The 25,810-nt window shown below is 43.7% G+C and overlaps 2 protein-coding genes and 1 non-coding gene across 7 annotated transcripts in view; 2 read left to right on the top strand and 1 right to left on the bottom strand.

Moving 5' to 3' along the window:
- The window catches only part of MROH8 (maestro heat like repeat family member 8), a 60,263-nt gene extending 56,708 nt beyond the window's left edge, over nt 1–3,555 (bottom strand). The window contains exon 1 of one of the 2 annotated variants that reach the window (XM_070801636.1): nt 3,176–3,555. In XM_070801636.1, the coding sequence (XP_070657737.1) occupies nt 3,176–3,462 (287 nt within the window). In that variant the 5' untranslated portion in view covers nt 3,463–3,555. Of the gene's footprint in view, nt 1–2,686; nt 2,993–3,175 lie in introns of those variants that run through there. The other variant, XM_070801635.1, reaches the window with a different exon arrangement.
- RPN2 (ribophorin II) overlaps nt 3,012–25,810 on the top strand; it is a 52,613-nt gene continuing 29,814 nt past the window's right edge. For 3 of the 4 annotated variants that reach the window (XM_070801637.1, XM_070801639.1, XM_070801641.1), the window contains exons 1-7: nt 3,012–3,045; nt 7,204–7,397; nt 16,735–16,830; nt 17,354–17,529; nt 22,265–22,340; nt 23,359–23,493; nt 25,591–25,767. In XM_070801637.1, coding sequence (XP_070657738.1) covers nt 3,027–3,045; nt 7,204–7,397; nt 16,735–16,830; nt 17,354–17,529; nt 22,265–22,340; nt 23,359–23,493; nt 25,591–25,767 — 873 coding nt within the window. In that variant the 5' untranslated portion in view covers nt 3,012–3,026. Of the gene's footprint in view, nt 3,046–3,180; nt 3,323–7,203; nt 7,398–16,734; nt 16,831–17,353; nt 17,530–22,264; nt 22,341–23,358; nt 23,494–25,590; nt 25,768–25,810 lie in introns of those variants that run through there. The other variant, XM_070801638.1, reaches the window with a different exon arrangement.
- Nucleotides 14,888–15,018, top strand: LOC139186665 (small nucleolar RNA SNORA38). The gene has a single exon (XR_011570341.1). It is a non-coding gene; the product is annotated as a small nucleolar RNA SNORA38 (small nucleolar RNA).

Raw genomic sequence — 25,810 nt, forward strand, 5'->3', positions numbered from 1 at the left:
TCTTCGCATGAGGTGGCCAAAGTACTGGAGTTTCAGCTTTAGCATCATTCCTTCCAAAGAAATCCCAGGGCTGATCTCCTTCAGAATGGACTGGTTGGATCTCCTTGCAGTCCAAGGGACTCTAACAACAATAAACATGTAACTGAAACTTTAAAAGTGACTTATTTTCTGAATTAGATAATAATTTTCAAACACAACACAAATATTTTCAAGTTTCTGTGCTATTTATAATGTAAAATCTACAGATGAGATATATTTTTAAGTTTAATCTCGATTAACATTATCTCCAACATTAAATTTACTCAATAACAAAGCAATAAGTTAAGCCCTGGTTTGTAGCATTTGCTGACTCTATGGTACAAATATTCCATTTGCAGCCAAATCAAGCTACCAATGTTACTGGAAAGAGATGTGTAGTAGCACAGCATGATATAATATTTCCACCATTCATATACAGTAGATACAAGCTACCACAAAAGCACAGACAATGGTAAAATAAAGGAAAATAATTAGGAAATGATGAATTTTGTTTTTAATATACTTTATTTCATTTTAAGTATATATAATTTAATTCTTCTAATATTTAACAACCAATTTGCAAAATTCCCCTCACTTATGTATTTTTTACTTAGGTGGCTTCCCTGGTGGCTCAGTGGGTAAAGTGTCTGCCTACAATGCGGGAGACCTGGGTTTGATCCTTGGGTTGGGAAGATTCCCTGGAGAAGGAAATGGCAACCCACTCCAGTACTCTTGCCTGGAAAATCCCATGGACTGAGAAGCCTGGTAGGCTACAGTCCATGGGGTCGCAAAGAGTCGGACATGACTGAGTGACTTTCCCTTCCCTTCATAGTTGATTTAGGGAGAAGGCAATGGCAACCCACTCCAGTACTCTTGCCTGGAAAATCCTGTGGGCGGAAGAGCCTGGTAGGCTGCAGTCCATGGGGTCACAAAGAGTTGGACTGAGCGACTTCACTTTCATTTTTCACTTTCGTGCATTGGAGAAGGAAATGGCAACCCACTCCAGTGTTCTTGCCTGGAGAATCCCAGGGACGGGGGAGCCTGGTGGGCTGCCGTCTATGGGGTTGCACAGAGTCGCACATGACTGAAGCGACTTAGCAACAGCTGCAGCATAGTTGATTTATGGGCTTCCCAGGTGGCACTAGTAGTAAAGAACACATCTTGACAATGCAGGAGGCATAAGAACCTCAGGTTCCATCCCTGGGTCAGGAAGATCCCCTGGAGGAGGGCATGGCAACCCACTCCAGTATTCTACCCTGGAGGGCCCCATTGACAGAAAAGCCTGGAGAGCTACAGTCAATGGGGTCACAAAGAGTTGGACATGACTGAAGCAACTTAGCATGTATGCACATATAGTTGATTTACAATGCTGCGTTAGTTTCTGGTGTACACCAACGTGAGAGAATATATAGATATATACAGAAAATATATTTTTTCTCATTCTTTTTCATTGGTTTATTATAGGATACCGAATACAGTTCCCTGTGCTATACAGTAGGACTTTTCAGTTCAGTTCAGTCGCTCTGTCGAGTTCTACTCTTTGCAACCCCATGGACTGCAGCACACCAGGCTACTCTGTCCATCACCAACTCCTGGAGCTTGCTCAAACTCATGTCTATCGAGTCAGTGATGCCATCTAACCATCTCATCCTCTGCTGTCCCCTTCTCCTCCTGTCTTCAATCCTTCCCAGCATCAGGGTCTTTTCCAATGAGTCAATTCTTGGCAGCAGGTGGCCAAAGTATTGGAGTTTCAGCTTCAGCATCAGTCCTTTCAATGAATATTCAGGACTGATTTCCTTTAGGATTGACTGGTTTGCTCTCCTTGCAGTCAGTCCAAGGGACTCTGGAGAGTCTTCTCCAACACCATAGTTCAAAAACATTAATTCTTCAGTGCTCAGCTTTCTTTATAGTCCAACTCTCACATCCATACACGACTACTGGAAAAACCATAGCTTTGACTAGACAATTTGACTATTTCAAATTTGGCAATTTAAAAAAAGGCACCAGAGATCCAATTGCCAACATCCCAGTAGGACTTTGAGGTTTATCAAAATTTCTGAGAAAATTAACAGTTGACTCTCACAAGCCAGTATGAGGCTTCAGCACACCACTGGTTGTCTTAGTATTGAGTTGGAGGAGTTTTTTATATATTCTAGATCAGTGCTGTCCATTAGAATATTCTGTGACAATGGAAATGTTCTATATGCTCTATAATTGTGCGCAGTTCAGTATCATCTCCACCAGCCACATGGGGCCACTGAATGTTTGAAATATGGCTAATACAAATGACAAACTGAATTTTTAATTTTAATTAAATTCAAATTAAAATATCCACATATTTAATCGCTAGTATACCATACAGTAGCACACGACCAAACAGAGAAAGAACTGACTCTTCCTTGTTTGGGACAGTAATAGATGGTAATATCCAGGACACTAATGATTGTAAAAGTTATATCGCATTGTGAATACTTTGTGTTCGTAACAGTTAAAAGCAGATTATAGTCAGACTGTCCCGGTTAACATTTTTAAATTTTCTTCTCTATAAAATGGAAATATTAATAGTACATATCTCACAGACTGGGGATGAGCAGTGAATGAAACAAAGTATATGGAGCGTTTAGTACGCTGTCTGGCTATCCCGTAAACGTTGAATAATCTGAGTTACCTAATTAATAAATTCTTAGACGAGTCACTTCCATTGGGATTTATATTCTCCTCACACAAAAGTATGCAGATCGGTTTAAAAGTAACTTATAAGTCAGTTACTAACAACCGAAACAATCTTCAGGGAAAGCTGCCATAATTTTCTTATTTAAAAAAAAAAAAAAAACCCGCAAACCGCTCAAATGTTGCCGGCCCTTTTCCACCGGACCCTTTCCATTCCTTTAAAATCGGCCGGGTTGCAGAGAGACGACTGAGTGACACTGCGACCGACCAATCACAGGAGGCCCCGTCTCGGGCCCACCCCTGAGGCCTTGTCCAACCGCCTGCCGGTGCCTTCCGGAATGGGACCGTTGCAAGGAGGTCGGTTCCAAGTGGGCCGGGGCGCGGGGGGGAGGAAGCGGACCTGTACGCGCGGGCCGTGGCGCACTGCGCGCTCAACACTGTGCAGCTGGTGAGCGCCGCCCTGCCCAGCGGAACGGCGGGGACTGACCTGTGCCTGGAGCCCATCCCAGCACACGGGGTCTGCCGCGAGTCCCCGGCGTCCCCTCCGGAGCCCTTTTGGAGCCACCTTTTCGAGCGGAAGTCCGCCTGCGGCTCGGGCCCTGGTGGGACCTGCTCGGAGGAATGGCGCTGCCGGGTGAGGCGTTGCGCAGGGCTCGACAAGGGGGTCCCGCGGCCCACACGCCTTGGCGAGTGGGCCGTCGCCCGCGAGGGGCTAGTGCTGGCCATTCGGGGGGCGGCCAGGAGGGTTCCTCTTCCCCTGCGGGGCAGGGGCATGAGCTCAGGCTCTTTGGGGGTCCGGCGTCTGAGGGGGGGCTGGCCAGCAGTTGGGACTGCGGGCGAGTGGAGGAGAGGGTGGCGGTCGGTACGGCGCGGGCTACGGGTCCCCCCGAGACCCAGTCGGGAACCGCAGCCCCGGAAACCCGCGGTCTGGCTTCACCCATTCATTTGACTCGCGCCGGCTTCCGGGCCAGGTGGCCTAAGAGTGAGCTTTTGGCTAAATCGTCCTTTGGACCATAGTTTCCTGTTCAGTGAAAGGGGTTAGAAAATCACACCTCTTTGAGAGCTTACGAGCGTGAGTTCTGAAGTTAAGATGTCTCCGGGTACAAACTTGCAGTCTGCCACGTTTTCGTAAAGTGACCCTGTGCAAGTTACTTAACTCCTCTGCACCTCAGTTTCTCATCTGTTAAATAGGTTAGTCTCGTAAATTACAATGGGAGTTAAATGAGACCATCTCCCTGCATAGTGTAGAACAGTGCGCGGCAATCAGTAAGCACTCAGTAAACTGAACTATATTGCCAGGTATTGAGAGGACACTGCAGGATGCAACCTCGTGTAGTCTCACAGCAACTTGGGAAATGTGTACTATTTTATTATTTCCACTTGACAGACGGAATCTCAGAGAAGACAGGTAACTTGCCCAAGGTAACAATGAATAAATCTGTGGGCTCACTGCTCCATTATTTGACAGGTTGAAGATAATAGAGTTCCTGCAGTTTGATTCTCAACTAGTTAACCTGTCTTAGGGCAGGTAACTATTTCTGAGACTCAGTTTCTTTGTCTGTAAAGTGCACAGACTAGGGTATTGTGAGGATTTAATGACTAAAGGCACACAGAGTTCTTTTGTATTGTGTGGGCATACCAGGCACGTGTTAAGTGCTCAGATTACAGTCCCCAAAGATGTAATATCATTAATATCGTTGATATAAGGTGGGAATATCAGGACACTAGCACAAGTGCTATGTTAGAGGAACTTGCAGTCTAGCTGGGAAAATGCTGGTCATAGTTTCTAGATCTTAATGTACTGAGTACATGCATGTATTCAAGGCACTGGGTCAGCATTAGTATCTGGATCCCTCTTTTACATCTTTACATGTATCAGCAATTCTAATTGAGTTCTAGCCAGACTCCAACCAGTTGGTCCCCTGGTTTAGACCACCACCATCTTTTTTCTTGAGGTATGGCTGTGGTCTCCTGACTGGTGTCTCTTTTTCTATCCTTATGCTATGCTAAGTCACTTCAGTCGTGTCCGACTCTGTGCGACCCCATAGACGGCAGCCCACCAGGCTCCCGAGTCCCAGGGATTCTCCAGGCAAGAACACTGGAGTGGGTTGCCATTTCCTTCTCCAGTGCATGAAAGTGAAAAGTAAAAGTGAAGTCACTCAGTCGTGTCCAACTCTTAGCGACCCCATGGATTGCAGCCTAACAGGCTCCTCCTTCCATGGGATTTTCCAAGCAAGAGTACTGGAGTAGGGTGCCATTGCCTTCTCCGGTTCTATCCTTGCTCCTCTGTAATCTCAGCACAGTATTGTTTGTTCTCAACACAAAGTTCCTGTTAAAATGTAAAACAGATCACTCCTCTGCTCAAAATTTTCTCAATGAAAGCCAGAGTGCCCATAGGGTCGTCCGGGTTTGACCTTTGCTGTGTCTGTCACCTTGTCCTACTTCTCACCCCTTGCTTAATCCTCTCCAGCCATGTCCTCCTGGCTAGTGCAGACGGGTCTCTGTACTTGCTTTTCTTCTTGGGATAGTTTCCCTCTGGATATCTTCATGACTTTCTCCCTCTTTTCCCTCAGGTTTATACATAATATCTCTATTTCTTAGTTAGGCCTTCAGAGGCTGCCATGTTTAAAGTTGCAGCTCTTCCCAGATACCCCTTATGTTCTTTATTTTTCTCCACAGCACTTTTCACCTTCTAAGATGATGAATAATGTTTCTTAGTTTTTTTGTGTCATGTCTTTTCCCAGTAGAGTGTAAGTTCCATGAGGTTAGGGATTTTTGTTCCGTTTCATGTTGTATTAACACCAAAGATAGTTCTTGGTACATAGTAGTTATTCAGAAACATTTGATGAATGATGATCCACATTACAGATCTCTTTCTAGTTTTTTTAAAGAGCTTTCACATTCTTTAGGTTATTTAATACACACCAGGGCTTAAGTAGCACGAACACTCATATCTCTAATGTAGGCATCCCTTCATCAACATTCTCCCAAAAATAGTGGAGTGAGAACTCTAGATGGACCTGGATATGAGTCCAAGATTGGCTGTGTCTAAAGGCTGTTCTGGTTGTCTTTCTTATTTGTAAAATACCTTTCTTAAGGGGTTCTAGTTCAAACTGAAGTAGACGATATAGGCAAAGGGGAATTAATTATAAATGTTAACCTTGTGATTATTGTTGGAAGGCAGACTGTTCATGAAGCTGCCTGTTTGAAAGGATTTTATTCCAATGAAAAGTAGAAATGTTCGACTCCTGGCATTTCCCTCTGTCCCCTGGGGCATAATAGATGAGGACTGATTTTTTTTTTTCCCATTTATTCAGCAAATATTAGTTCAGTACTACCATGTGCAAGGCTTGGAAATACTGGGATGAATAAAAGCAACAGCCTATCCTCGTGGAGCTTATAGTTTAGCAGAGGAATCAGACATTACTAAATTTAGTTGTAAAAAATACTACATAGAATTGTAAGTTGCTTTGAGAAATATAGAAACAACAACAATAATGTAAAAGAAGGAGTAGTTAACATTTATGTAACCCTTATTTATATACATGCCACTAAGATACTCTAACTTAATGCATGTAATCCTAACAACCCTGAGGTAGATACTGGTATTATCCCACTTGAGGAAACTGAGGCACAGACTGGTCACATTGTAACTGCCATGGCCACCTGGCTAAAAAGTGACAGAGCTGAGATTTAAACCTGGCCCCAGACACCTTGTGTTTCACCATAGAACTGGGACCCCATCCAGAGGAAGGCTGCTGGGGGGCTTCTTAAGGAAGAGATGCTGCTGCTGCTATGTTGCTTCAGTCGTGTCTGACTCTGTGCGATCCCATAGATGGCAGCCCACCAGGCTCCCCCGTCCCCGGGATTCTCCATGCAAGAACACTGGAGTGGGTTGCCATTTCCTTCTCCAATGCATGAAAGTGAAAAGTCAAAGTGAAGTCGCTCAGTCATGTCTGACTCTTAGCGACCCCATGGATTGCAGCCTACCAGGCTCCTCCGTCCATGGGATTTTCCAGGCAAGACTACTGGAGTGGGGTGCCATTGCCTTCTCCAAAGGAAGAGATACTTGACCTGAAATCTGAAAGTTGAAATTAAGCAGGAGAAGACATGCCAAAGAGCTGGGTAGGAAAGAACACGACTCGTTAGAGGAACGGAGAGGAGGGCAGAGAGCCACAGATGAAAGAATGGGGGAAGAGGTCCCACTGGGAAACAGGCAAGGCCATGTGAGGACTCGGGTTTGGATTTGTCCTAGGAGGCATTGGAGCTACAAACATACCTGAGACAGGAATGGCATGATGAGCCCCTTGCTTTAGATGCCCAGAAGCTGCTGGGAGAACTGTCATTCAAATAGTTGAAGACTGTGCCCAGCGGTTCCCCAGGTGGAACCTTCCATTTCCTCACCCTTCCTTACATGACTTGGTTCCCAGACCTTGGTGCGCCTCATCATTGGAACTGTGTATAAAAGTTTGAATAGTGTGGAGTGTATTTATTTAACAATCATTTCCCCCCAAGGTTCAAGCACTGTCTTCCTGTTGGCCCTGACAATCATAGCCAGCACCCAGGCTTTGACGCCTACTCACTACCTCACCAAGCATGACGTGGAGAGACTGAAAGCCTCTCTGGACCGCCCTTTCACAAGTTTGGAGTCTGCTTTCTACTCCATCGTGGGACTCAGCAGCCTTGGTGCCCAGGTGCCAGATGTAAAGGTGAGATCACTTTTGCCCTGGTGGCCTCATTCCCTCACTGTCTTCCTTTTGTTTACTTCAAACCTAACTCTTGCTTATTTGAGAATACCCAAGGCTAAGCCAATATCATAACTATTTATATCAATCTGACAGATCCTCTTTTTTCTCCTGAATGACTAATGTATGTTAGTACCATGCCGGGTGTTTAGTAAAGTATAAAGAAGACCAAGTCATAAATCCTTTAGGAACTTTCTGTAGCTTTTATTGAAACTTTTACGGTGAGGCTGGGGTTTCCTGGTAGCTCAGACGGTAAAGAATTATGGAGATCGCAGTTTGATCTCTGGGTGGGGAGGATCCCCTGGAGAAAGGAATGGCAACCGACTCCAGTGTTCTTGCCTGGAGAATCCCATGGGCAGAGGAGTCTCACGGGCAACAGTCCATGGGTGGCAAAGAGTCGGACACGACTGAGTGACTTCCATTTCATTTCACTTCACTTACAGTGAGGGGTATACTTGTTAAGTGCCCCGTGTGTGTGGCTAATAAATATTAAAGGAATTCAAGATGGGGAGCATTCACTTTTATTAAACACTGACAGTTACAGCATCAGGCAATTCTGATATATTTTTTGGATCTTTGATGAGGAAAAATGCATCATGACTGAAACCTTTCCTGGATTTAGGAAAAGTCTTAAATTGTGAATTTACATTTTATTTATTACAGCAACATGGACAGCCTAGGGTAGGGAATCAGGGCCAGGTTTCTCACATAAGCCTTGTGTCTCAGTTTCCTATAGTTGTGTAACAAATTACTGTGAACTTAGGGATTTAAAACAACACTCATTTATGAATGGATAGTTCTGTAGGTCAGAAGTCCAGACAGGCTTGGCAGAGCTGTCTGCTTAGTGTCTCATAGGTCCCTTTGAAGATATTGGCCAGGCTTGGCTCTTAACCGTAGGCTCTTCAGGTTGTTGGCAGAATCCAGTTTCTTGTGGTCGTGGGTCTGAGGTCCCCATTTTCTCGCTGTCAAGCCAAGGGCTGCTGTCCACTCCTCACGACCATCTCCTTTCTTTTCATCTTGCCCTGTCCCCACTTAGGTGAGTCATGGCATGTTGAGTCCTTGCTCTTCAAATCTCTCTGACCTCCTCTTCTGCTACCAGTTGGAGAAAACTCTCTGCAATTAAAAGGGCTTACCTTTTAGGTCAGGCCTACCTGGAAAATCTCTAAATTTTAAGGTCTGCTGTTTTGGGGCTGTAATTACACCTAAAAAAATCCCTTCATAGCAATTCTTAGGTTAGTGTTCAAATATATAATCAATGGATGGAAATCTGACAATGACATCTTTAGAATGCTGCCTTTCTTATACTAGCATGGAAATGGCCCCACATTTAAATGGTTTATGACTAAAGTTTATTTTTCACTTGTATTATAATATGGCCATCAACAGTCAGCTGGGGCTTTGCTTCATATTCTTCAGGCTAAGATTTAGCCTGATGGAGTAGTCTCTTTCTGGACTGTTGTAGAGATGAAAGCATAACTTTTACAACTTCTCTTCAGAAGAGATACTTGCCACTTGTTTTTTCTTTCTCATTTCTTTGCCTAAAGCAAGTCTGGTAGCCATGCCTGGATTCAACAGATCAGGGCAATGTAATCTTCAGAGGACACTGCAATTTAGGGAGCGGTAACCCCACTCCAGTACTTTTGCCTGGAAAATCCCGTGGATGGAGGAGCCTGGTGGGCTGCAGTCCATGGGGTCGATAGAGTCGGACACGACTGAGCGACTTCACTTTGACTTTTCACTTTCATGCATTGGAGAAGGAAATGGCAACCCACTCCAGTGTTCTTGCCTGGAGAATCTCAGGGACGGGAAGCCTGGTGGGCTGCCGTCTATGGGGTAGCACAGAGTTGGACACGACTGAAGCGACTTAGCAGCAGCAACGTGTCCAGTTAGCGGCTCACTCCCTTTGCCAAGGCCTGTCTTGGCATCCTCCTGGACTCTCACATCCATTGTATCTCTAACAGTCTCCCTCTGCCCCCATCTTTTACTTGTCAACTTGTCCTGGAGAATTTTCCACATTCTGCCTTTGATTGATTATATCCTCATGTTGTTTTTGAACATCTTTTCTTAACTCTTGGATTCTTATAAACAGATAATTCTTGAGGCTTATTTATATTCAGAGTCAGTTTGTAGGCAGTGCTGTGTACTTCCTATTAGTGGATGCATGATACCTGATTGTTTCATTTTTAGTTATGATAAAATTAGATTCACGTGTTGTAACACTAGTCTATCTCTTGTACACAGTATATAGCAGGGATTTGTTTTTTCATCTGTTCTGATAATCTCAGTCTCTTAGTTGGGGATTTAGTTCATTTATATTTTTTGTAACTATGCTGTTGGATTTAAGTCTACCATTTTGTTATTTTCTATTTGTCTATCCATCCTTTCCTCTTCCTTTCCTTTCTTAGTTTGAATCTTTTTTTTTAAAATAGTTTATCTCTTTTATTGACTTTTTGCTTACTTAGCATTTTAGCAGTTGGTCTAGAGATTGTAATAAACATCTTTTTTAAAAAAACTTAATATTTAATTGGCTGTACTGGGTCTTGGTTGCTGCGTGTGGGCTTTCTCTAGTTGTGGCATATGGGGGCTACTCGAGCCGTGGTGGACAGGCTTCTCGTTGTGGAGGCTTCTCTTACTGGTGAGCACAGGCTCTAGGGAGCACAGGTTTCAATAGCTGCAGCTCATGGGCTCTAGGCTTAGTATTTGTGGCCTGGGCTTGGTTGTTCTGTGGCATATGGAATCTTCTGGACCAGGGATCGAACCCATGTCCCCTGCATTGGCAGGTGGATTCTCAACCACTGGACCACCAGGCAAGTCCCTGTAATATGCATCTTAACTTATTACAGTATATTTTGAATTATTTTGCTGCATCATGAGTAAGGAAAGGACCTTATAACAAAATATTTCTCTTCAAACTCCCATCATTTGTACTACTGTCATACTTCTTACTTTTTTTCAAGGATCACAGCCTTGTGCTGTCTGGTGTCTCAACATCTCATTTTGTTCAGTTTTATAGTTATATGTGGCAGTTTAATATTTCAATTCCGTCCTGGTCAAAATAGGTAGTCCCAGTTGATGTCTTGGAGTCCATTGCAATTTTTTTTTTTTTTTTTTTTGATGCTTAAAATGTTCCATTTTTGCCAGTGGGCCAGAATGTTTCTGTATGTGTGTGTTTTTGTGAACTGGTAGTCTTTGAGAATTTCTGATGTCCTTGGTTTATCTTTCCTGGCTGGGACTAGAATCAGTAATTGCTACTATCTATTGAATATCTGATATATGCCAGATACACTGGACATGTTATCTTGAGTGTTGTTAATTCTCAGTTTAGTTCAGTCGCTCAGTGGTGTCCGACTCTTTGTGACCCCATGGACTGCATCACGCCAGGCCTCCCTGTCCATCACCAAGTCCCGGAGTTTACTCAAACTCATGTCCATCGAGTCGGTGATGCCATCCTATCATCTCATCCTCTGTCGTCCCTTTCTCCTCCCACCTTCAATCTTTCCCAGCGTCAGGGTCTTTTTTGGATGAGTCAGTTCTTCCCATCAGGTGGCCAAAGTATTGGAGTTTCAGCTTCACCATCAGTCCTTCCAATGAATATTCAGGACTGATTTCCTTTAGGATGGACTGGTTGGATCTCCTTGCAGTCCAAGGGACTCTCCAGAGTCTTCAACATCACACACAGTTCAAAAGCATCAATTCTTCGGTGCTCAGCTTTCTTTGTAGTCCAACTCTCACATCCATACATGTCTACTGGAAAAACCATAGCCTTGACTAGACGGACCTTTGTTGGCAAAGTGATGTCTCTGTTTTTTAAGATGCTGTCTAGGTTGGTCATAACTTTTCTTCCATGGAGCAAGTGTCTTTTAATTTCTTGGCTGCAGTCACCATCTGCAGTGATTCTGGAACCCAAAAAAGTAAAGTCTGCCACTTTCCACTGTTTCCCCATCTATTTCCCATGAAGTGATTGGACCAGATGCCATGATCTTAAAGTTTTCTGAATGTTGAGTTTTAAGCCAACTTTTTCACTTTCTTTTTCACTCCTCTTTCACTTTCATCAAGAGGCTCTTTAGTTCTTCTTCACTTTCTGCCATAAGGGTGGTGTCATCTGCATATCTGAGGTTATTGATATTTCTCCCGGCAATCTTGATTCCAGCTTGTGCTTCTTCCAGCCCTGCGTTTCTCATAATGTACTCTGCATAGAAGTTAAATAAGCAGGGTGACAATATACAGCCTTCACGTACTCCTTCTCCTATTTGGAACCAGTCTGTTGTTCCATGTCCAGTTCTAATTGTTTCTTCCTCACCTGCATACAGAGTTCTCAAGAGGCAGGTCAGGTGGTTTGGTATTCCCATCTCTTTAAGAATTTTCCAGTTCTTAATTCCATATGGTCAGAAACATTTTCCTATAATAGAGGAGAAAACATAAGTTCAGAAAGGGTTAGAAAATTGCCCTGTGTCTGCCAACCATCATCTGAATAATGGCTCCTAGGGTCAAATCCAGCTTGAAGTCTGTTACTGTAAATAAAAGTTTACTGGAACATAACTAGACCCATCATTTGTATATTGCTTATGGCTACTTTTACACTTTAACAGTAAAGTTGAGTAATTACTAAAGGGAGATATCTGGCCCCCAAAGCCTATTTATTCTCTGACCCTTTGTAGAAAATTTGCTAATCCCTGCTGTATGAGAGCTGCACTTTTTCAGAAATTCAGATATCTTCCTGATAGCTATTATTTGTTCCTGCCTGGTATTTCTGTGTGTGACTGTTGAAACTAACTTTCCTCATGTTGTTGTAAACCCTCTAGGTCAAGGTACCGCCTGATAAAATTAGTTTTACTCAAAAGAAAGTGCACAAGCAGCAGAGTCGTTAGCCCAAGCTTTTGATCTTGGCTCCATCTCGGTAAAATGGGAGTTATGATGCCTTTCTCCTGGGATCATTGAAAAGATAATGTGAAATCATGTTATGCCTGATAGGTAACAGGCCCATGAAAGGCCCTTTGATTGTTAACTATTGTTATAATTAATATTTTAAAACGTTTGCTTTTATAATTTTGCTTTTGATAATTTATTCATGAGAGTTCAGACGGGGCTGGTGTAGATACTGTATGGACAGCCCATGGTGTCTGTAAAGAGCCTGGGAAGAGAGAGAGCAGTTGAGAGGCATAGAGTGGAGCAATCTTGACCAGCAGAGGTTTTGTACCATCAGGTATAGGAGAGAAAATGGGGATTATTAGGTTAATTTTACATTTTGGATTTGAATGCAGATGAGAGGTTTCTACTAATGGATTTCAAACATTTGTGGGACCATAGCATTCAGTCCAGGGGCCTCCTGGAAGAGTGGGGTGGTCTTACTCTAACTTGAATGATATCTTTTTTTTTAAAAGATTTATTTCTATATTTTTTGGCTGTGCTGGGTCTTTGTTGCTGCATGCGGGCTTTCTCTAGCTGTGGTGTGCAGGCCTCTCGTTGCGGTGGCTTCTCTTGTGGAGCGCAGGCTGTAGGCAAGTGGGCTTCAGTAGTTGTAGTTCACGGACTCTAGGGTGCAGGCTCAGTAGTTGTGGTGCACGGGCCCAGTTGCCCTGCGGCATGTAGGATCCTTCCTCCCAGACCAGGGATTGAACCCAACAAGTCCCTGCACTGACAGGCAAATTCCTAACCACCAGACCACCAGGGAAGCCCAGAACGCTACGTTTTAATCTGTCTCATGATTTGGAGCTGCACGTGGATTTAGATTGAACTCTTGCCCCTGCGGGTGTTCTCTGCTGATGTCACAAGTTCGAGTGGATGTTGGCCCAGGCTGAAGGTATAGGCTAAAGCCATCCAGACAGCTGCAGTGCACTGTGATTCGGGGGTAATTGTGTGATTCAGTTCATTTGCTTAGTCATGTCCGACTCTTTGCGATTTCATGGACTGCAGCACACTAGGCTTCCCTGTCCATCACCAACTGCCAGAGCTTGCTAAAACTCAAGTCCATCGAGTCAGTGATGCCATCCAGCTGTCTCATTCTCTGTCATCCCCTTCTCCTCCTGCCTTCAATCTTTCCCAGCATCAGGGTCTTTTCAAATGAGTCAGTTCTTCCCATCAGGTGGCCAAAGTATTGGAGTTTCAGCTTTAGCATTAGTCCTTCCAGTGAATAATTCAGGACTGATTTCCTTTAGGATTGAGTGGTTTGATCTCCTTGCAGTCCAAGGGACTCTTGAGAGTCTTCTGCAACACCACAGCTAATTGTGTGATTGGTGGTGGTGGTGGTTTAGTCGCTAAGTCGTGTCCTACTCTTGGGACCCCATGGACTGTAGCCTGCCAGGCTTCTCTGTCCATGGGATTCTCCAGGCAAGAATACTGGAGTGGGTTGCCATTTCCTTCTCCAAATTGTACAGTTAGCTGTGGCTTTTTGTTCCTAATTCAGTGGTTGGCTTCAAGATCTTGACTTACCGCACCACCGAGGGACCTGTGCTGCTTACCGAACCTTTCAGAATCTTTGTTTTCTCATCTGTAACATGGAGATAGTTACAGTACAGCTCACAGCTGATGGATGTAGGGTGGTTAGCATGGTGATGGCAGGTAATACGTGTGTAATCAGTATTAGCTCTTAATGGTACTATTATGTAATAGTGGTAGTTCATGTACATGGATGTTTTATTTTTTTTATCAAACTGCCATCCGCATTGCTTAATGCCTACTGAACAAAAGGTGTTCCACAAATATTTGTTGAATGAATGAATTGTAAACTTTAGCGTAATAGAAATGAAAACTCTCTAAATGTGCCTCTTAATCAGAAAATAAATGGCTTAATCACATATTTCATTCTTCTAATCACTTACAAAACATGCTGTGGTGAGGGTGTGATGTGTACATTGTAAGCTGTGGAAGGAAGGGAGTTGTATGGACGTTTAGGAGCTGGTGGATTTCCTTATTAGAGATGCACATTAAATAAACCAATTGAGAAAGAGTCTCTGTTACTGCCACTTCCATGTAGTGGGGTGTGTCCTGCTCAGCTGTCGTTGCTTTCAGTGAGTAGGGAGAATTCCCTCAGTTCTGTTAGATCCACTGAGTTGGTTGCTGTCATAGATAGATCATTAGGGGAGATTTTGGTTATTTTGTCATAACAGATTCAACAGGAAAACAGAGGAATGGGGTTGAGTAAGTATGAGAGGAGAGCACAGCTCTGGAAACAGTGGAGTGTGGAATAAGAGTTGATTTTAGGTGTTAATGAAGAATGAACATCTTTCATTTCAGTGTCAAGTACTGTATATGTAGGGCTTCCCAGGTGACTCCTTGGTAAAGAATCTGCCTGCCAATGCAGGAGATGCAGGTTCGATCCCTGAATTGGGAAGATCCCCTGGAGGAGGAAATGGCAACCCACTCCAGTATTCTTGCCTCCATATTCATGGAATTTTCCCCAAGAGGGGCCTGACAGGCTGTGGTTCATGGAGTCAAAGAGAATGGAGCGTGCATGACCCTCCTACAAAGGCGTGTCTGTGGTTTCCTGTCTTTAGACACGTAAGAGTTGGAGGCAAACAAATGTGGATTTGGAGAAATCTGGGGCCAGCTTCCTTCCTGCAGGCTCAAGATCGACCATCCCACATAGGAAAAAAAGCAAAAACAAGCTGCTGACATTTTGAGCTTTGAAATCACAGACAGCTGGTAGATCTGTCTCTGCAAAGCAAGTATAGTAGGCATGATGCTGGCTTCACACAGGAATAGGTCGTTTTTGTAGTCCCTAGAAAGGTTGTATAGCTCAGACTGGAGCCAGGCTGCCTGGGTCTGAATTCCAGTTCCTTCATTAAGAGCTGAGTGACCTTATGCCCCAGTTTTCTTATCTGTAAAATTCAGGTAATAGGAGGACCTAGTGCATAGATCCTCTTACTAAAGGAGAAATGCTTATACAGCACTTGTCAACACTGCTTGCCTCATTTTAAGTGCTCAAAAAGTGCTAACAATGACCATAGTCATTTGGGGCTTTGGATGTTGTTCTATTGTTAAAGCACCAGATGGCGACAAAGCACACAGCAATTACCCACATTCTGCTGAAAGGATTTCTTGAATAGATTGTTTTCTTCTTCAAATCCTTTTTAGATGTGTTGAACCTGACTTAGCTTTGGAGACATCTGAGTGAAGACATTGCCATTTATTAGCTTTGTAACCTTCATGAGGTTACCTACCAATGCTGAACCTCAGTTTCTTACTCTGTTCACTGGGGATGATAATACCTGCCACAGGGTCCTCATGTTCATTAAGAGGAAGAGCATCATAAACACCCTGCACAGGTTATGCCAGAGCAGGTGTCAGTGGGAGTGACCACCTTTCCTTTCCTTACTTCCAGCTTCAGAAGGACTGTGTGTGTGTATGCTTAGTTGCTTAGTCGTGTCTAGCTCTTTGTGACCCCATGCACTGTAGCCCACCAGGCTCCTCTGTTCATGGGATTCTCTAGGCAAGAATACTGGTGTGGGTAGCCATTCCCTTCTCCAGGTGGGGGTCTTCGCAACCCAGGAATCAAACCCAGGTCTTCTGCTTTGCAAGCAGATACTTTACCAACTGAGCCACCAGGGAAGCCCTAGAGTTGCTCTTTCTATGAAGTTAGCATTTGGGAGTAATATAGCTTCCTGTGAAAAATATCTGTTTAAAAACTGAAATCTTGTGTAGCTGGTTCTTTAAGCCATCATAGATTGCTCAGAATTTTATTCATCATTCAAAAAAGTGCGACCAAGCAACATCTTGAGAATCCATCCAATTGCTCTTCCCTTACTTTTGACAGAGCTCTCATTGCTGTAGCCCTTGGCAGTTTGGAAACAACCAGACCCTAACCCTTCTCCAAGTAGGCCTGGGTCCTAGGTCGAAAGGAAAGGCAGTAGCGGCCCTGAGGCCAGTAAGGCGCCAGTCATGTCTCACACACTCCCGCAGCCTGCTCCTTCCTGGGCAGTAACGCTAGAAGCTAGGAATGTCTTGGCAAGGCTCGCAAAGGGCAGAGCAGAATCTCGGCCGTGATTCTGCAATATCGGGCCTCTGAGCAGTCCTGGAGCTCTCCCCTTGTAGAAGCTAACACGGTCCTTCCAAAGAAAGGCTTGCAAACACACGCCGGTTTGCTGCCTCTTCTTCCCCAAAAGAGGCTCGCTTCCCCGCATCCTGTGAACTCTTACTTCCAGGCCTGGGGGGAAAGCACTTCCTGGAGGTCTTTTCTCAGGGGCTGTTTCCCCTGAGCTGGGGCTGTGGTTCAGTTCAGTCCAGGTCAGTCGCTCAGTCTTGCGTACGCTTGACCCACTCATCGTGTGTATCACCACTTACCATTGATTTTCCCTCTGTTTAGAAAGCGTGCACCTTCATTAAATCAAACCTTGATCCCAGCAACGTGGATTCCCTTTTCTACGCCGCTCAGTCCAGCCAGGCCCTCTCAGGGTGTGAGGTGAGTCCAGCTTCTTCACGTTTGTGTTTACTTTAAACTGTCAAGTCCTTTTTTGAAGACAGGTGGTCACGTGAGACTTTTTTTTAGCAGGGAGACTATTGGAATTCCATTCTTGTGGGTTTTTTTTTTTTTCTTAAAGAGATGGACTTGGTTTATGTTTCCCAAGTTTTCACTTTTTGTGAATTTTTAAGTAATTTCTTCCTTGAGTTGCCTCTCTTCTGGGAAGTCCTGCTTTTTTTCTTATAGTCTCCCTTTAACATTTCAAAATGTTTAAAGTGAAAACGCCACATTTCTAGAAATCTATTTTTTTGATCACAGGAGAACCCTATCAGTAGGCTAGTAACTTGCCAGAATATTTTCAAAAGTGTTGTGCTGAGGTTTCCCAGATATTTAATTCTGGCTTCTGAGATGTTGAAGACAGTGATCGAGGACCAAGTGGGTGATATGACTGTGGTCATTGCTCTGCCTGCCGCAGGCGGCCCTCACCTGTTCTAAACTCTTGTGTCTGCCTATCCTTTCTTAGATCTCTATTTCAAATGAGACCAAAGACCTGCTACTGGCAGCTGTGAGCGAAGACTCTTCGGTGGCCCAGATCTACCATGCAGTGGCAGCCCTCAGTGGCTTTGGCCTCCCCTTGGCTTCCCAGGAAGCGCTCGGTGCCCTTACTGCCCGTCTCAGCAAGGAGGAGACCGTGCTAGCGTAAGTCTGCATCTCAAGCGCTTCTCAGGCTGCCTCCCCGAGAGGCTTCATCCGCTGGTTCCACAGGTGTTGTCTGGGCACCTGCTGTGCTCCAGGTGCTCTGTCGGCACTGCAGACATCGTGTTGTACTAAGGTCCATGTCCTTGTGCAGCTCCCCAAGACATGGTCTCCTGTAGCTGCCCTGGCCAGGGCAAATACTGAGTCAGAACATAAGTGTGCTGCTACAGAGACACAATTGCATTTGAGGTTAGGGCTGAAGCAAGGGTAGGAGTGACCAAGGGAGAGGGAGGCCAGGGAGCCATGTGTGTCTCGTGCTGAGGCTTGGCCAGGCCACGGTGTGATGGTGGAGACTCTGCCATGGAGGAGGGCTCCTGGGGTCCCTTAGAGCTGTGGGTGACAGCACCCAGCGGGGGAGTAGGGGCTCAGAGGGGAGAGTATCCTAGGGATCTAACCCTGCTCGTCTGCAAAAGGCTCGGGTGAGGGAGAAGCACCCACTAGGAAGGAACACTGAGCAACTTTCCTGTTTGTTATACATTTATTGTACGTGTATTGTAACTGACTTCAGGATGTTTACTAAGCTTACAAGTTGCACGTAGTTTTTCCCCCCCTTTGATCCTGAAACTCCTCATTAAGCACAGTATACATGTATTTCATTTTCTGCGTGCCCCCCATTTAATTGCAACCCTGAGAGGGATTGGAGTACCTGGACTCCTGTTTATCGTCAGCAAGACATTAGCGACGCAGTGCCCTACTGCAGAGTAGTTCAGTTGTCTCCCAGTGTTTGGTTTGCTTTTGCTTTTGCTTTTGCTAAGAACTGAAATGTTTCTAAACTTGAAGCTTTGTTAAGAGCAGGTTCACAGTCAGTTGCCTTTCTCTTTGTCACTCTCACATCCTACTCATTTTCACGTGGTCAGTAATCAGTGACTTGGGGGCTGGGGCTTTTCCTAGGAATGACATTTTGTGCACACTTGCCCAGTGCTTGGCCCTTGTGGTGCTCTGGTTTCAGGTCACAGGACTTATCACCACTGTGTCTCCTGTCATGAATTCATTTGTCAGTGCCTCACTCAGATGCTACCTTCTACAGAAATATCTTTCCATTGCCCTCTGAGCAAAAGGGAAAATCTCCCTCCTCTAAACTCCATAACAGAAAGAAGTACAAGGAAAGTATATCCATTTTGGGGTCTGTTAGACTTGAGTTTGAATACTAGCTCTGTTTCTTGCTGTGTGACTTTGGGCAAGTTACTAACCTCTCTGAGCCTCATCTGTAAATGAGATCAGTAATCCTAACATCACAGAACAAATATCAAGGTTCAGTAAGATGGTTCTTGTCAAGAGCTTAGTGCAGTGCCTGGTCTTAGTGGGCATGGGCCACATGGAGTTCGTGCTCGCTAGAGCATTTCCTTCTCAGGTCCCTTTCTTAGGGAGCTGGTTACTTGATTGTACTGTAATTTTTTAGCTTTATTTGTAGTGCTCAGAGAGCCTGGTACCATGGTAGGTGCCCAAGAAAGAGTTAAGTTCAAAACTATACTTTTATATTTCTGTTCTCTCCTCTTGAAAAACTTCAGATAGGAAGACCACACGCTTGGGATGTGAGAGAAATGTTCAAGTCCAGCCTCTTATACTTTGTGACCATGAGCAGGCTGTTTAACCTCCCTAAACCTCAGTGTTTTCGTATGTTAAACAGGGAGAATGATATCTGTCTCATAGGGTTATTGTGAAGATCAAACTGGCAGAATGCCTTATATAATATTACTACTCAATTGCCCTGTTTTAGGAAATCTGATATAAATTAAGACTTTTCTAAATGGGCCTTCTACATTTAATTGAACTTATTGTAGGAAATGAATGTTCATAAACTTGTCTAGAACAGGAAAAGAACATTTGTAAGCTTGAGTGAACAATCTAAAAAGATGCTGTTGTGGTCTCTCATAACCCAGTGTCTTTGAATCATCAACAGTATATTAGTAAGACAGGATCTGCTTTCTTAGTGTTTGCATATAGTGCTCCAGAGGGAGAGAAGTTGCTGACTGGGGAATAAATAAAGCCAATGATTAATGGCTTTTGGATTAAGCTAAGTGGATTAATTTCATTCTGAAAACTTCTGAGGTTGTTACCAGCGTGATGCTCTCTTGTTCTGAAGAAGAGAAAAGTGATATCTTAATTGAAAAGTTCTTTCTAGGCTCTCCTAGCAGTCTTTTCTGGGCTCAGTGTTTATTGTAGGCAGATGTGGAATTTCTGTCTTGTTTGGAAATTCAGGTTTCATTTTCTCAAGTGCATTCTAACAAGCATCTGCATGAGTTCTGACGCCTGTGTTTTCCAGCTTGCCACCTTAATGGAATTTTTTTTCCATGGAGGGAATCTAAATTGTTATAATCACAACGAAAGCAGACAAATTCTCTCTCTACATCCCCCCAAATACTGACTTGATAAATGGTGTTTTTACACAAAGGCCTGGTCATCTCTTGAGAATTAGAGAACCTTTCTAGGGTTGAGCAGCATCAGCTTAACCACCAGGGGTCCTCAGCTCTCTCCATTCCACTTCTAAAAGCACCATTTCCATTCTTAGTTACCCACGTTAAGAGAATAGAACCTAATAAAATATCTTACATGGACATACTTAACTTGTTGTTTGTTGTTCACTAAGTTGTGCCCAACTCTTTGTGACTCCAGCATGCCAGGCTTCCCTGTCCATCACCAACTCCTGGAGTTTGCTCAAATTCATGTCCATTGAGTCCGTGATGCAACCCAAACATCTCTTCCTCTGTCACCCCCCTCTCCTCCTGCCCTCAGTCTTTCCCAGCATCAGAGTCTTTTCCAGTGAATTGGCTCTTCACGTCAAGTAGCCAAAGTGTTGGAGCTTTAGCTTCAGCATCAGTCTTTGCAATGAATATTCAGGGTTGATTTCCTTTAGGATTGACTGGTTTGATTTCCTTGCATTCCCGTGGACTCTCAAGAGTCTTCTCCAGCACCACAGTTTGAAAGCATCAATTCTTTGGCGCTCAGCTGTCACATCCATACAATAGTTTTCCAGTAGTCACTGGAAAAATCGCAAGCTTTGACTATGCAAATCTTTGTCGGACGTACATACTACATCGCACCTTAAGAATGAAGTGCTGATTGTGTTAAGAGTGGACAAGCCTTGAAAACATTATGCTAAATGAAAGAAGCTAAACACAAAAGGTCACATTTGTATGACTCCATTTATATGAAATATCCAGAATAGGTAAATCCATAGAGACAGAACACAGATTGCCAGGGCCAGGGGGCAGGGAGAGTGGGGGATGGGAAATGGAATGAAACTGTTTAATGGATATAGGGTTTTATTAATATTTTGGACTGATGGGAATGCTTTAAGACTATATAGAGGTGGTGGTTATACAACATTGTGAAACATACTAAATGTCTCTGAATTTAGTATGGCTAATTTCAAATGGCTAATTTCATGTGAATTTCACTTCAGTGAGTTAAAATGTATATATACATATACAATCATGGATAAGGGTTAACAGTTACAGCACTGTATGACCTATTAAAACATACATGTGCATCAGTTGAAGATTAAGTGAGTAAATTATGGTTCATCTAAGCAATATAATACTTTGTCATTGTTAATAAGGATGAAATACATTTACATGTACTCATGGAAAAGTGTGTACAGTCTATTAAGTTAAAGATAAATTAGAGAGCAGTTATCTTTTAGGGGTAGGCATTACAAGAATTTTAACTTTCTTAAATAACCTAAAGAAATTTAACTTTCTTTAGTAATCTGTGTGAATTTTTGACAAATATGTACTTTTATAGTCAGAAATAAATGATAATAGAAATAGAAAAGAAAAAAAAAAGAATAGACTCTGGTTTGAGAACCAGATCTTTTATTCCTTTCACCTTATTTAATGCCTCAAGGACGAGCAGCTCTCAGGTTTCCTAGCTGGCTGACAACAGCACAAGTGTTAGCTGTATGTTTACCAAATGCTTCCTGTTTCTGCTGCATTCATCTGGTTTCAGAAAAGTTGCTCCAGATTCTACCAGCAACCTACATATGTACATTCCACAAAGTTTCTTTGGTCTTGGAGTAAGAAAAGTAGAAAGTTAACAGGTAGCTAGCCTCTGCCTGGCACAGTACCTCATGTGACATGGGGATGCCCAGTGTACCTTGGTTGAATTGAATCCCATTCTATCTCAGAGTGTATCTCTTCTAGAGCTAATGAAGTCTTCGTCTAGTGTTCTCTGTGCAATGCCATTAGGAACCAAATGGAGGTTCAGAAGGGGGTTCACTGGTGCTCCATCTCTTCTCTCTGCCTTCAGTACTTTTGTGGATCCTGTTGCCCAGATTGCCTTCTCTCTAGCTGTAGTGAACTTTGTGATAGTAATGGTCTATTTTTTTGGCTGTACTACGTGGCTTATGGGATTTAGTTCCCCAACCAATCATTGAACCTGGGATCCCAGCGATGAGAGCACTGAGTCCTAACCACTAGACCATCAGGGAACTCCTTGTAATGTGATGGTCTTTGTTGCCTCTTTCCCATATATTTAGATTTACATTACATAGATTGTATGTAACGTACATACAATCCCCATTAGATTCCCATTTACATAGACTGTAAACCAGCTCCTTCAGGCCCGAGACTGTCACATTTCTAAAGAACAAGAGCAGGATATTTTTACAGATATCCCGATACAGGAAGGGGTGCATAGAGACTTGCCATTCATTGGGGTTCTACTCTTTACATTCCAGAACAGTCCAGGCTCTACAGACGGCCTCCTACCTGTCCCAGCAGGCTGACCTGAGAAGCATCGTGGAGGAGATTGAGGTACAAATTTATTTTGCCAAGGGAATCTCCCAGTTCCTGTCTTTGAAACCCATTAGAAGAGTCTTGCAGATAAACATGAATCATTTGTTACAGCCAGTTACCTTTCTTTTCATATCCCTGGCACACTTCTGTTCTTTGTATCAGAGCAGTATTTCATAGGGAGTATTGGTTAGGCAAGTATAGTTACACCATCAGTGAGACAGCAAACTACTTCATCCTACTTTGGTAGGTATGGTCTCATAGTCCACAGATTTTAGAACATAACAAACCTGAAATTCATTTTTTTTGTTTTTTTTTTACTTACTACTTTGTTACCTCAAATTATTAATGCCTGAGCCTCAATTTGCCTACATGGTGGTAGTTAGGAACAAGTGGAGTTCTAAAGTGCCTAGTACAGAATCGACACTCAGCAAGTGGTCGCTGTGGTTTTTGCTCTTCTTCCATCCTTTGCCCAGGCCCTCCCGCTGCTCAGAGCCTGCTCCCATGGACCGCAAAGCCAGTGATGACAGGCAGTCTGACAGTGTTGTCACTGGGTTGCCCCACAGGCACGTTAGCTGCCTCATCATGTTCCCCCGGAGAGCAGTATGTCTCTCTCCATCCTTTAGAGCATTGATTAAGGAGGAGAAAGGCTTAGCTCTAGAGCTTGTATCCAAACAGATGGCCTTCGAATCCATCCATGTCGCAGTGCTTCCCAGCTACACCGCAGCCTGGCCCACTGGCCTTCTGCCCAGAGCAGTTGGTGCCTTGAGTGGCCTGACTCCTGGGCTTGGGCATAAGTTGAAGGGGTTGGGGAAGGAGCACTCTCAGAGCTGCAGAAGATACCGTTCTCTTCAGATGCCTGTATGCTGTACTTCGCTTTCCGCCTAAGCACCTTTGTTGAGAAAGCACTGAGAGACTGAAGTGGTCTACAGACTGACATTTCCCAAAACCTTGTCTGCACTGGGGTGACGGTGGTTTGTCCATCTTACCTCTGTTTTATCCCCTGACTTCCAACCAGCTTCCGTTTTTGTCATGACAGGACCTTGTTGCTCGCCTGGATGAACTGGGAGGTGTGTATCTCCAGTTTGAAGAAGGACTGGAAACGACGGCATTGTTTGTGGCTGCCACCTACAAGCTTATGGACCATGTGGGGACGGAGCCATCCATTAAGGAGGTGCCTTCCTACATCACAGTTCTCTGACATGAAACTCAAAGGCATCCTTGACATTATCTCCTAACGATAGCCTTTCAGAGAGGGCTATTTGGTTAGCTTTGGGCTATCTTGGGTTTGGCATGGAAATGAGAAAGAAAAATGTGAAGCCTGTTCTTGAGAAATGGTTGTCAGTGGGACAGGCATGAAAGCAAATTGCTACACTTGTTTTAAATGGAATATGGTTTTGTCATGAGACAGTGGTGCAGAGGCCAAGTGCATTTTTCTCTGTCCCCCTCCCTGTCCTCCCCAGCACTCCTAAGTGTTTGTCTCATGAATTCTTTCCACGCTGGTGGCCCGTGCATATCCTTTTTCTCTTGAGAAGCACCCTATATGTCAGAATTGCCTGTTCTCTCTCCCTCCGACCCTCGGCAGTGGCTCAATCAGAGCTAATCTGTGCTGATTGACATAGTTCACTGAGAGGCATGTGTCTACCAGACATCCACCAAGAGTTAATTCTTTTCTTTCTTTTTTCAAAAGGAGCTTGTTAACCTGAAGGAACCTTTAGTGGAAATGTGTGTGGGAAGTCTTGAGAGTGGGACCCTCTTGATACCCCTTGTTTGTAAGAAGGTGACCAACCCTTGATCTCAAGGACTTCAAATACAAGCTGCTGCTGTTTTAATTTGAGGAGGAAAGATTTGGGTCCCCAGTTAGAATTTCCACTTCTTTTGTGTGTTAGGAATGCATTGTGAGTTGTGTGCCGAGTTTCAACTAAACAGTAAATAATTACCTTTCTCGAGTAATTTGAGTTAATTTTGTATTTTCTCTGGAGGCTATGATCTGATAATTTAGTCACGTGTTAGCATTTTTATGTTGTCTTCTCCTTCATCCTAAGTTTTTAGAGGTCTAGAGACACCACACCCTTATTAAATTTCCATTATAGGTGAAAGTGCAAGAACGTGGGTCTTATGGTACAAATCATTTAGAGATTTTCCTGTACACAGTGCAGTTGATGAATTGGTGATATTCTGCATTAAACAACTTAAACTTTGTTTTGCTTTATTCCCAGACTTCTACCAACCAGATATTTGGCTGGGATAATTTTGCTGTTACTGCTTTTGATATAACCATTCTGGTGAACAGTCCCCCATTTTAACATGTCAACAGCTTAGTGATGGAAAATGTAATTGGTACAATTAAAGAAAATTATTTCATGTCGACTGTGAATAACACTGTCGGGAACAAGGGGAGCTCTTTTGTTAGATGGTAGATTTTAAAAAACAAAACTGATTGAAATGGAAAATGTTTCCTCTTAAGCAAACAACCTCTAGAATTTTAATAATGCCTTTTAGGTTCTACTTTTTTAAAAAATTGCTTTCAGTCCTCTTCTCTAAGCAGCCCATTAGTTCTTAATGGAGGGTTATTTTAGTTTCTTTCTAATGTACATTTTGGCTGTGCAGTTTGGTCTTGTAAACACCTACTTAGTCCCAGCATCCTGTGTGGAGGTGGGTTGGGTAGGAGGGGAGCTAAGCTGGGAGGGTGAGGGGAAACAGGAAAGGACATATTTTATTATGAAAGGACTTCGGAGACAAACAGACCTACATGTGAATTTTGGTCCTTCTCTTTTTCTTTCTGTCTTAACTTGTAAGAGTTAATTAACTTCCTTTAGCCTCAGTTTCCTTATTTGGAAAGGATTGAGAGCAGTCTTCTCAGGCTATTTGTCATGATCTGAGTTAATACACCTGTAACAGTGCCTGGCACACATAGACTTGGAACAAATGGGTACTGCGATAGGTATAATATAGTAACTTTTATATCTCAGTAGTTGTCTAGAAGTTCCTTACATTTGTACAGCAAGCATTCGTAAATGGTTGACAAAGAAATGCATCCCTTTCAATTTGTACTAGAAGATTCAAAAAACCAACCAAATTCAAGTTTTACGCTTAAATGCAGAATATTTGCTTCCCCCACCCCTACCAAATTGGTTAGTGGCTGAATGACTTCTCATGTGAACACTTGGAAACAGAGGAGGAATGACTGAGCCCTGGTGGACAGGGATGGGTGGCTGTCCCCACTGCCTGACTGAGGAAGATCTCAAGCTGTGTTCGCCTTTTCTTGCAGGATCAGGTCATCCAGCTCATGAACGCCATCTTCAGCAAGAAGAACTTTGAGTCACTCTCTGAAGCCTTCAGTGTGGCCTCTGCTGCCGCTGCGCTCTCTGAGAATCGCTACCATGTGCCCGTTGTGGTTGTGCCCGAGGGCTCTCCTTCCTACACTCAGGAACAGGCTATCCTGCGGGTATGACTTCCATGTCCCCAGAGTGCTGCTCTGATCGCCATTT

The sequence above is a fragment of the Bos indicus genome, chromosome 13 (genome assembly GCF_029378745.1).
Source record: "Bos indicus isolate NIAB-ARS_2022 breed Sahiwal x Tharparkar chromosome 13, NIAB-ARS_B.indTharparkar_mat_pri_1.0, whole genome shotgun sequence".
In the NCBI taxonomy this organism is placed as follows: Eukaryota; Metazoa; Chordata; class Mammalia; order Artiodactyla; family Bovidae; genus Bos; species Bos indicus.